Source organism: Antennarius striatus, chromosome 1 (genome assembly GCF_040054535.1).
Source record: "Antennarius striatus isolate MH-2024 chromosome 1, ASM4005453v1, whole genome shotgun sequence".
In the NCBI taxonomy this organism is placed as follows: Eukaryota; Metazoa; Chordata; class Actinopteri; order Lophiiformes; family Antennariidae; genus Antennarius; species Antennarius striatus.
Window position 1 is genome coordinate 14,142,635 of NC_090776.1, and position 12,303 is coordinate 14,154,937.

The following is a 12,303-nucleotide window of genomic DNA, read 5'->3' on the forward strand; positions in this document are numbered from 1 at the left end:
GCTGTTTGTGTGTCTTTGCCTCACACTCTAATGGGAGGGATCCTATTGTCTACTCTGTTCCTGCTTATATCTGAAGCACAGTTTGAAATCTGATTCCCATATCTAAAGCGCTGTGTGTGTCTGAAGGGAATTGACATGCACTGTGTTTTTCAGTGGCTGTGTTTGTGACAACAGAGAGGAATGAGTTGCCACTCTCAGATGTTATTGCCTAAACAAAAGGACCACTAAGATTTGTCATCAAATGTTTGACTGTCTGCTCTTCGGGGTGGCAGACAGTGCTAATGGTGTATTGAAAATGGTGTATTGGATGGTTTCATCTTTTTCTATTGTACTACACAGATGTAGTCAATTGGCCCCTGACTGAGTTCATGTCATTGAGAGGAATCTTTTTAGGGCCTTTCACATTCAGATCAATTGGTGGTTTGCTTCATTTCTTATTGATTTTTGCTCCATTTGGTACAGAAATAGTGTATTTCATTATCTATCCCTATGAGCATTGCTCAGTTTAGGAAAAAAAACAACAAAAACTGGAGCTTGCCCTGTCTTTTCCTTGCTTTCTTCCATTCGTCTTCTACTGTCTTCTTTTTTTGATTCCATTCATTTCTGCTGTGCTGTTGTCATTTCAGATAAGTTCTGCATTTGCTCATGTTACTGACAACCCATGCCAGATTCATAATGATGAGATTATTTTGTCAACAGCACAGAGTGTATATGTCTGCTGTATTGATCTGGGAACAGTCTTAATAAATGAAGTGTCACGCTGGAACCATTGACTCAAAGATAACCTAACAGACCTCACCAGTTATGCATTCACTACTGTTGAAATAATGGAGCTTGTTTATTCGACACATGACCGTTTCTCCTCTGTCCTTTCTCCAGTTTTGGAATTATGGGGGGGGGGGGGTGGCGCTTTCTCCACACAGCCTGTCTAAAATGCATCCTTTTTAAAGTCATGTTGACATTTGGAGTTGATGTACTCCCAGGTGGAGAGACATGGGTTTTACCCTGGAAAGAACCAATCGGACAGGCAACGTAGGAGGGATAACTGGGGAAGAAAAAGAATACCAATGCCTCAGCTCAGTGTGTTGGTGTGTTTTCCTGTGAAGGACTGATATTTCAAGAAGAGTTGTACATTTCAAGGGATCAGCAGGGTTTGGAATTCAAGATTACATGTGAATGCCTCTCAGTGAGCTAGCTGATTAATGCTAGAGCTTCTTGACGGACTCTTAATAGACCAAAGCAACAGTACCTACACCTGGCCGACATATAGTCTTTTCTGTATGAACAGCATCCTTCCTGACTCCTATTCTTCCCTTCCCCAGCCCCTCTTTTGCCTCTGACCTCTAACTCAATGCATATATGGTGGATAGGTCACCTTGGTATACAACAAGACATAGTCCATCTGCTGCTTGTGTGTGTGAATGGAGAGTGGTTTATGAACACGGGTGTATATGAATGCATGTGTGGAGGGGGTTTGTATTTATCTCTGGCCTCAGCTGTGGGCTTTTGGGCAATATCTAAAATCCTTTCATCTTCATAAAGGCTCTTACTTCAGTTCAGATGTTATACTTTTGTTCTTTAGGTTTTTTGCGCACAAGCACTCAGCTTCCGTCTCATTCACTCACAAACAAGAAAACATGTTCGGTTAGTTTCATATCCAAGCTGTAAAAAGCGTCCTTAGTCAAGTTCTGATGTAAATAACAGATAACAATGCTTAAATAACGGATAACAGGGCTTAATAGTATTATTTCCATAATGTAGTAAAAGTGTGCTTTTAGCAGCCTGAAAGCAGAGTGATGTTTTATTTAGATGTCACTCCAAACACTGCAGGATACAGACTTTTGGCTTCATTCATAAATGCACTTGGGTTTGTTTGATCTTGGTTTTCATCTCACTTTAATCATTTCAGTCATCTGAAGACAGGCAATGTTGTAAATCATGGTTTTTTCTTTAAAAGTTATTTGGGAAACATCCTTATTTCTCTTTTTTCTAGGATAACTTAATAAGATTGATACCACCATTGCTGCCAGCAGCTAATTAGCTTAGCATATAAATTGGAAATGGGGAAAGCACTAACGTGGCACTGGTGTTGCATTACAACAGGTCCTCTACCACCACCTGTGATTAATCTTTTATGTCTTTTTAACTTCTACTTATAAAAATAAATCATATTATAGTTATGATGATATATTTGGCAGGACTCTTGAAGCACTGATTTCCTGGAGTTTTTTGCGCTCCGTAAGGTTCATATTCACTTGTGAGCTGTACTGATTGCCTTTGCTAAGGAGAAAAGGCCAACATTATTTTATCCCTCGAAGTGGTGATGTATTGTAATTGTCAGTGTTTGTCTGTCAGTCCGTCCTTCCGTCCGTCTGTCCACCAAATACTTTCACAACCATTGCAGATAAAACGATGAAATAAAAAGCACATTACTCAGGTGGCAAAGCGGATGAAAATGAGATGATGACCTTGACTTTGAAAAAACTAGGTCAGGGCCAAATTTCAACTTTTGTACATTATTTTGTACATATCTCAGGAACCAAATAAGAAAGAAAGATGAAACAAAAGACGTTATATTCAGGGAGGCAAGGGGATGAAAATTAGATCACAACCTTAGCCTTGGAAAACTAGTTCAAGGTCAAATTTTCCCCTTTACACCTTTTTAGGTACACATCTCTGAAACCTGATGAGATATAATCACAAAAGAAAAAGGCAGCCAGGGGCATAAAAATGTGATGATGACCTTCACCTTTGGGAAAACTAGGTCAATTTCATACTCGATAGTACAATATAGAATTAATTCCTGCATCCATTATGAAAGTAGGTCAGGGTAAAATTTTGAAAACAGGGGTGTCGCAGGATGTTGCACTCTCTGACTGCCTTATTTTACTTGTTGTTTTAAAGTTCATGTGTTTGTTCCTACTTTGTTCAATACATAGATGCATGAAATGTACAGTACAATGTGTGTGTGTGTGTGTGTGTGTGTGTGTGTGTGTGTGTGTGTGTGTGTGTGTGTGTGTGTGTGTGTGTGTGTGTGTGTGTGTGTAACAGCTTTGGATTTTTGGGCTGAGTTGCTTATGGAGTGATGAGGATGAAAATTGTCAGTGCTGACTAAAGATTCCACGTAACAGCAAGTCTGTTGTAACTATTGATGAACAAGTGCTGAATGATTAGTAGTTCGCGCACCAAAATCCCATGCTGAAACCTCTTTTTACTGCATTCTTCAGTTTTTACTCTGTATACCCAATTTGACATCAAGTTCAGTCCTCTGTCTCTAGTTCTTCTATTACTCCTCCAGATATTTTTCATTATCAATGATCAGAGTCATATTGGCTGTTAACTGCAGTGCCAGTTGGTTGAATGTGTCTGTGCAAACAAAGTTGAAAATAACATTGCTTCTGGGAGAGACATTGAAATGATGTTTTAAAATCATCAGAGAGTTGCAATAAATCTTTTCTAAAAGCTACATTTAGCATTGACCAGCGGGGCTAGTCTGCCACAGATGTTTATTGTGTTGATAGGACTACAAAATGTGTTGTCTATCTTAAGAGTGGAAACTTTCCTCTGAACTGCATCCCAAGATAGCAGCTGAGAATAGATAGGCAGTTGAATTATTGTCAGTTCTGATTTATTTGCATGATGCTGTAAGGAGCTCATACAGATAGAATAAGCTTTAAGCAAATATGTATAATTTATTCTGAAACATATATAAAAGTGGAACAGAAAGTAACATTAAAATGAGCTCTGCTTTTGTGAATGTAGAATTGCTTTGTATAGACACCAGTGTGTGATGCTGGGATTATATACATGTATTATAAACTGTACTATATAAAATTGCTCTCATACCAATGCAACAATTGGTTAAAAACTTCAAGAACCAGCACAGCTCTGAGTTAAAATATTTTGCTTATGCCAGCAGTAACATGAGCAAACATGTTTTCAATGTATAAGAGACCAAATAATAGATTCCCAGCTGCTGCCACATCACAAACATTGTCCTACCAAAGCTGGACAAGTCCATGAAAAATCACAGCTGCCTGTTGTATTTCATGTTCAATAGGTTTATTAGCCTTCTGCCTTTTGCCAGTCCAACTGCAGCGGATCTAGAGTGATTTTACTCCAGAGTGTCGCCCGCCATGTAAAGCAGTGTTAGGGTTTGCATAGCCAGGCAATAAGGTGCACGTTTGGTGGTATGCTTCAGGCATGAGGCTTTTATAAAAAGTCCTGTTGGCATTGTGCTCTAGAATACTGAGGTAAGGAGGGGATTTAGGGCATAGAAGTGGCGCTGAAATTAAGTTTAGATGTGGTAGTTGAGACATAATTGTTCAGGAAAGCACAGTTGGATTCTAAAATGTGATTTAATGCAATACCATGTAAACTTCTGACAGACATGAAGTAACAGCCCATGAAAAGCAATTACCGTATTTATTCGAGTATAACGCGCAAAATTTTCTACCTAAAAAAGAACTCTAAAAAAGCTTGGGTGCGCATTATAAACGAGGGCTGGGGTGACACGCTTAGATGTATTAGTATATTATTTGCGCAATGACTTATTGGTCGAAGATATCGCTGACCACAATCGCAAAACATTGAATGCAACCACATCTCTCGACCCACAAAACGTCCATGGTCAATTTTTAGTAACAGTATCCAAATCATTTGCGTGGGCGATCTAAAATAAATACCGGTAATTCATGATGGCTCATGCGCATCACTCCTGCAGAGGCGAGGCGTATCTAAGGAAATGGTATTCAATAATCAAATGCGTCATCAGCAGACCTTGTCGGATGGTGTCATTTCCGAGAATTCTTATTATCCGCTGTGACGTATGATATTTGATTATTGATTAGCATTTTATTAGCTACGCCTTGTCTCTTCATTTCCTTTCCTCGCCTCGGCCACACTGAAACGTGAGTTACCGGTAAGCATTGCTGGTGTCTGATGATGAATCGGACTTTGAAGGATTTTAAATACTGGTAAATATTGTTAATTTTATTTCGGTATTTTGTTCATAGTTTACGTTGTCAATAAATTATTTTTATCATGGATGCACGTGTTTAACAATGTTTGGCACTTACAATGCTTTGTCTGAGACAAGAAAAAGTGAAACAAAATTTTATACCGATTTTTAATCGAAAATTAGGGATGCGCGTTATACACGTGTGCGCGTTATACTCGAATAAATACGGTAAATTTTGAAAGCAAACTTATCATGTTATGATGAAGTACTCTTAACTTGAACTGTGACAATAAGTGTTGTTGGTGCTTCCCGATGCTTTTCCTATTCAATGTTTGTATTGGTCTGGAGTAGTGTTGACTTCGAGTGCCTCATTGCTTTGCACACAGGTGACTGCAAATGATAATAATGGCTCAGTAATAACATAAACACACAATGTCTTGATTCTTCAAGTACAAATGCATGAAGAGATTATTAAAGCACAGCACAAATTCAAGTAAAAATCTGAGCTTTAATTTTCAGCAATTCTCCATAATGTTGGAAGGAATGTAGGATTTGTTATTCTCTATTGCTCCCTCAACCAGCTGTTGGTGATTTATTTGTTACTGCTGAAGATTGTCAAAATGAAGCTCACATGGCCACGGGCACTGATATCCATACGATTCGCGAAAAACGAAACCATAAGAAAACATTTCCCATTCTGAAGTTACGGCATCACTCATCTGAAATTCAATTTCTTTTATTTCAAAGTAGAGATTATAAAATGGGTCACAGTCAAATTGGTTTTACAGTTTTAAACTTCCATTTAGCTCTTACGAAAATAGATTCTAAGTGGCTGGGCATGGATTCTAGCCTCTGTTTTGTGTTTACGATGGGGGTTATGCTTTTTAGTCAGATAAGGATCATTTGCTCAATAATACTAATTCCAAAGAGGTAAAACTAAATTGTTCTTAATATGAATTTGCAATTCATCAAACAGGTAATTTTTATAGCTGTTAGGATAGGATAGGCCTGTTGAGCTGCTTTGTTTATAGATAGGCGTAAGCGGATGAAGCGGTTAGGGAAAATGAATGATTTAACTTAGGCCATCATTCAGTTTTTTTTGCCTCATAAAATAGGGGAGACTCTAATATATTTTGTTGAGTTTATTTTCAAGATAATAATAGCAGACTTCATTTTTTTCCAAATGCTTTGTTGATTATTTCCAGACTCCAGGCTTCTTATTTTTTAATTACCTTCTGCAATACTAATATTTTATTCTTCTAAAGTAAATTACATAGCTTATTGAGCAAGAATAATGTACAAAACTGCACCCTGAAATCAAACAGGACAAAACAAAACAACACAGATGGTCTCTTTTATTATATTCTTAATGGCAAGCTGCCTGTCCCACTTGGACTCAAGGAAATTACCTAGAAAATGAGAGCAAAGTATTTTTTGACAGTACAAAATGCTCAGACCCTTCATCAAAAGGACTAATAAAATAACAGTAACCGCAAGAGGAAGATGATGAAGAGCACAACCTCTTCATCTCTCATTCTTTGTCCTGTGCAGCCCTTCATTTCTCTTTCTCCTTTTTGCTTTTCATCTGTCAGTGATTTCATTCCCTTGCTCAGCATGTGGTTAGCATAGCAAGCCAGCCGTTCAATTTGAAGGTCGTTTTCTTCCAATAACAAGAGTTTCTTTTTTTTTTTTTTTTGAGATTGGAAATCATAAAAAGAGAAAGATTTGTAATGATCAAAGAATGCTTTCACTTACCTTGTAATATGTGTAGTGGTTCCAGCGTAATAACACACTACAGCTACATATGTATCTCTAATGAAAACAGTATGGTCAACAAAAATAATAGGTAATCAGTTAAATGATTGTGTATTTTACATAATATTTTTTCTGGTAAGCTGTGAAAATTCAAGGAAGAGGCCATGTCGTTGATGGTGCTTTGAATGTTAAGAAACTGAAAAATGCTACTAAATGCTACAATATGTAATGAGATAACCCCAAAAAGGTCTGGCTGTTGAGATCCACTGCAGCTGCCCGAGTTACTGTCTTCACAGTAAATAATTTTTAAACAACACACAATATTTTAAAGTAATAGCCAGTATAAAATACAAAGATGTGGGTGACTATTCATTCTGAGATGGAATACTAAAGTTCAATAAGATATGGGTAAATCATATTTTGTCACGGCACAGGAATGATGCCTTTCATGAATTTAAATTTACTGTCTGGAAATGTGGGCTGAGATTTGTGTTTGCTGGTTGTGGTTTCTTTTATTGTTGGAAAAAGTTTTAATTTTTGTATTTCCATGGCAACAATTTATATCCTAAGAATAGAGCGACTTGCTTTTAAAGCACATCTTGTGTGCTATGTAGGTTTATGAGAAGGGATGTGAAAACTTTTTAGTTTCCCTTAGTATGTTTTTGATTGACTTCAATCCCATTAACTACAAGAAGAAAAAAGCCCTATGTATTAAAGAAACTAAACTTAGTTGCACCTCCTCTCTTGGCGGTGTTTTTGTACATAAATAGGTACTTCACCCAATCTATATAGCCTGCTAATTGTTGACATCACTTTCTTTGCGTATTCAAAATCAAAACAAGGTCAGGAAACAGCAGGAATTGCCTATAAAAAGTATATTTGTTGGGTGTTTTCAAGGTCGATCATGATTAAAAACTCCACGCCTACCTTATTGCGTCAGAGGCATTTACCTGTCCAAGTCCTTTTTCCCAGACATCTTATTATTTGGAAGATATTGGAAGATATTTAGCAGCCGGTAGACTGCAATGGCTTTAAGTTCACTTAAGCTTTCTAATTGATTGGTGTCTTATCTCCATGAAGATGTATAGGAGCAGCTAATTAGATTTGATCACTTACAATTGCTTCTTAGCCACTAGTTAATCAATGCAGTCTAATTATTGTCTAGTTTTCCCTCCCCTTTTTTCTGTTTTGTTCCTTAATCATCCTTTTTTGCTCTTAATTCTGTTTGCTATCCTTTTGGTGTTTATGTCCTTACTTTTTCTGCACATTTCTTTATAAATGTGTTTTTTCTTTTCTGTAAGATTTTTTTTCCATTCTTTTCAGATAATCATTTATGACAGAGTGATATCAGACAAAAGCCGTCCTATTTGATCATAGGTGAATTATTTGACTCAAAGAACCCTGCTCATAGATGCAATTTAAATCCAATCCAAAATGAACAAAAAGTTTCCTCCCATGCCAACAAATTTCACAAAAACTAGGAAATCAAAATAATTTTGTTGACAAATAAGCTGGAAAAAACAAACAAAAAATCAATAAAAAATGACAATATCCAATTAAAAGCTGCACTTCAGGTGTTTGTGGCTGAAGTCATAATGGAGTTAGAGCCACTCTCACCCTCCGACATGTGCATGAAGGTGGAATGCTGTGTTTCATTTGGATTACAATAGAAAACTGCACACATTATGCCTAGGATGGGTACAAAGATAAGACATGCTCATCCTGTAAACAAAAGAGACCTGTCCAGTCATGTGTAACAGAGAAGCTGCAATTTGTCCTCTTTCACCACTCCCACTCCCAAAGATGATAAACACACACATGATCCTATCCATCCTGGTCACTCCCAAAGAGAACATATAGATAACACACACACACACACACACACACACACACACACACACACACACACACACACACACACACAGGGAGGCAAGTACACCAAACATAGGCCCAGAGCAATGAACACTTCCCCAAAACACACCAACAAAGGCCTACGGGTGGAATTGCGCTCCGATATGTTCATCCCATTTGTCTCAATTGGCTGCTGTCTGCTTGGTCAGTCACATTGGGAATACAGGATAGAGTGCAGCTTTTTACACTTACTCAGCCTCACTGTACTCAGTATCTGTCTGACCTCTGTGGCCTTTCTGGATGGACTCTTTACAGCACATCACTCAGTACAATTCAATAGGGATGTTTTGCAATTTTTATCCACTACATACAAAAATAGCCTAAAATTTATACAAAAAAGCACTGACCCATAGCTGCTGTGTTCATTATGTATAGCTAAGGTCCGAAGCCTGTCTTGAACAATATCTTAGGTCAATAGACATGTCAGATTTACCCAACCTCAAAGATCAATAATATATATTCTGCATTTTGAGTCTGTTTGATTCATAGTAGGTCTGTCCAGCACTATTCATTTGACTTTATTTCACTTGAGTTCATTTCAAAATGTATCAACATGAAATAAAATACAATACATAAGATACATGCAGTTTAAGAATTAATTTCCTCAATAAATGTTGTGTCTGATAATGTTAATAAAATTACAGGACCTCCAACCAGAACTTGGCTTTCCTCCCCAAAATCATTCATCATTCATTGTGGGCTGACAGTCTGAGTACAAAGCAACCCATGCAGGCTGTTATCGATCCATTAATTGGAAAGTGGCCCACCATAGTGAAAGGGCTGGACAGTATAGACAGACAGGAAGAGAAGGAGGCTTAAGATCAGCCTGGACTCTAATTGGCAGGAAAGAGGTTTCTATGAAGTGGCATAATGTGCTCTTCACTGGCGCGCGCACATGCGTGTGTGTGTGTGTGTGTGCGTGTGTGTGCGTGTGTGTGCGTGTGTGTGTGTGTGTTGAGTAGGGTGGTTAACAACCGTAAATACAGTGCTGAGGGCTATCGATGCAGTTTTCACACAAAAATCGCAGCATATCATTGGTAAGTTTATATAATCAATATAATCAATCGTAGTGCATTGGTTGACTGATATGAACCTTTTACAGTCTAATCTAATGTAAGAAGAGTCTAGTGAATAAGAATATGTTTTATATTTTTGTTTCATGTGCACAGCTGCAGACAGCAAATCAAATGATCTTACAATCATACAAAAAGTGATTTTTTATGCACTTTTCCTTACATTCTGCTCACATTCAGCACCAAATGAGTCTGGTTGATTGAAATGGAAGTCCAAGGACAAATCCCCTGGCCGTACAAGTACAAACTATAAAGACTTCCATTTCTTCTTTTTTTAAAGAACTGTTATCATTTCAATGCCAAACCATTTCAAAAATGCATTTTTCGACTTCTCTATATTCAGGTTCCATTCCAGCCTGGTTTTCAATTTTGATTTCATTTTTTGATGTTTTCTTCTTTTTTGTCTTCTTTGTTCGGAGGAGGGTCTTGACATTGAGTTGAAAGTGTTGGCAAAAGCATGAAAGGTCAAAGTATGGAGGTGGCCTGTCTGAATTCCATATACCCTTTCCACCTTAGAACATGGATAATATTGAAATACTCTATTGACTGGGACACAAGCTGTGCATGTGAAAGAGCTTTGCACAAGGAGACATTATGTACTGTTTGAGAAATTTGAATTGACGTGACTGCTGTCAATTAAAAACAAAGCTGTGCACTACATAATAAAATTATTTAGCTTTGAAAATATATTTCTCTTGAAGGCGCCAGTTTCAGACCTTATTGTCCCTTAATCCTCAAAAACAACTTTGAGATGTTCCGATCACAATTCAAACCAAGTATAAACACATTTATTTCTGTCTTCCTGTGGTGTTAGCAGCGCTTTAGTTGCTCGTTTTATTAATGTTGACGAATATTCCTGTAAATGCCATTAACGTGATATAAACCATATATATATATACACATATATATATATACACTGATTAATATATACACTGGTATATATATACACTGGTATATATATATATATATATATATATATATATATATATATATATATATATATAAATATAAAATGTGGTGACCCTCTATCTAACCGTCTTCTGCATCCTCTTCTCTCACACCAACTACCTTCATGTCCTCTTTCACTACATCCATAAACCTCCTCTTTGGTCTTCCTCTAGGCCTCCTGCCTGGCAGTTCAGAACTCAGCATCCTTCTACCAATATATTCACTATCTCTCCTCTGGACATGTCCAAACCATCTCAGTCTGACCTCTCGGACTTTATCTCCAAAACCTCTAACATGTGCTGTCCCTCTGATGTACTCATTCCTGATCCTATCCTTCCTGGTCAGTCCCAAAGAGAACCTATATATATGATGCACACACACACACACACACACACACACACACACACACACACACACACACACACACACACACACACAGAGCCGCCCAGTGGTGAATGATTTAACTCATAATGTTGTTTCATGCAGTGCTGTTTGTGCTGCTTATGCAGTTTGTCCAGTATTCCAATATGTCACTGTTCTGTTTTGTATTTGTTTTTCTAATTTTGTTCTGTTATACATGTTGTTCCTTTGTGCAGCATATGCAAGGAAACAATATTGGTGGGTCTTTGCAAAGTTGTGCACACATGCATGTTTGTGTATTCTCCAAACAATCCCGGCAGCATAAAGTCCCCTGTGGATGATCAGGTAGCCCGATACTCAATAAGAAGCAGATGGTTCAACACGTCCAATCCTTCTTCTCAAGTTGTGAAGAAAACGTGATGCCGTAGCTCTGAATCATTTCATGTTTAATAGTTAAAACTATGTCTGCCAGATTTGATGTTCATCTCTGCGTTTATTCATTAATGGTTACTTAGATGGCTTCATGCAGTTAACGGAACGCTCCAACCTGAACAATACCGAACCCACACTCCCAAGACTGCAGTATCCCCCTTCCCTGTCTCATTCATTTTATTCTGCATAATTAATTGTATGTTGGTACAAAATCGAATTTCGCAGTAGGACCTTCCAAAGCCCACTACCTACTTTGTGTCTCTCTCTTTCTCTATCCACAGACTGACAATTTCCCCACTGAGCCTAATTATATGGGTAGCAGACAACAGTTTGTTCAAAGGTAAGAGTTGGAATCTATAACAATCACTACATTTCAGACCTTGGTTTTCTTGTCTCTAATGGTCCCAGCACACCACTATCCCATCAGTAACTAAACTGACAATAAAATGCACCGAGCACAGCGATGAGAGAAAGGGCATGCACATTTAATTAGGTCTGAAAGTGGTCACTAACAGTACACAGTAGAAACTCTCTTTTTTTCTTTCATCTGTTGTCTTCTTTTAAAGAACAGTGCTGCTTAAAACCTGAATCCTATTGTTTTTTGTTTGTTTTCTTTCTTTAAAAAGTCTCAGCCAAACACGGTTTACTGACACTTTCTTTTTGTTTATTCATCTAGCAGTTCGACATTCAAAGATCCTGAGCGAGCGAGCCTTAGAGACAGTGGTCATGGTGACAGCGACCAGGCCGACAGTGACCAGGACACCAATAAAGGGTCTTGCTGTGACATGTCTGCAAAAGAGGCCCTCAAACTGAAAGCTACAGGCATAAAACCGCCACCTTTGGAGCAAGGTGAGATCATCAGTA

At 37.8% G+C, this 12,303-nt stretch overlaps 1 protein-coding gene across 2 annotated transcripts in view; it reads left to right on the top strand.

Annotated features, from left to right (window-relative positions):
• pcdh17 (protocadherin 17) overlaps positions 1–12,303 on the top strand; it is a 58,666-nt gene that overhangs the window by 13,350 nt on the left and 33,013 nt on the right. For both annotated transcript variants that reach the window (XM_068317327.1, XM_068317335.1), the window contains exons 3-4: positions 11,721–11,779; positions 12,116–12,288. In XM_068317327.1, the coding sequence (XP_068173428.1) occupies positions 11,721–11,779; positions 12,116–12,288 (232 nt within the window). The remainder of the gene's footprint in view (positions 1–11,720; positions 11,780–12,115; positions 12,289–12,303) is intronic.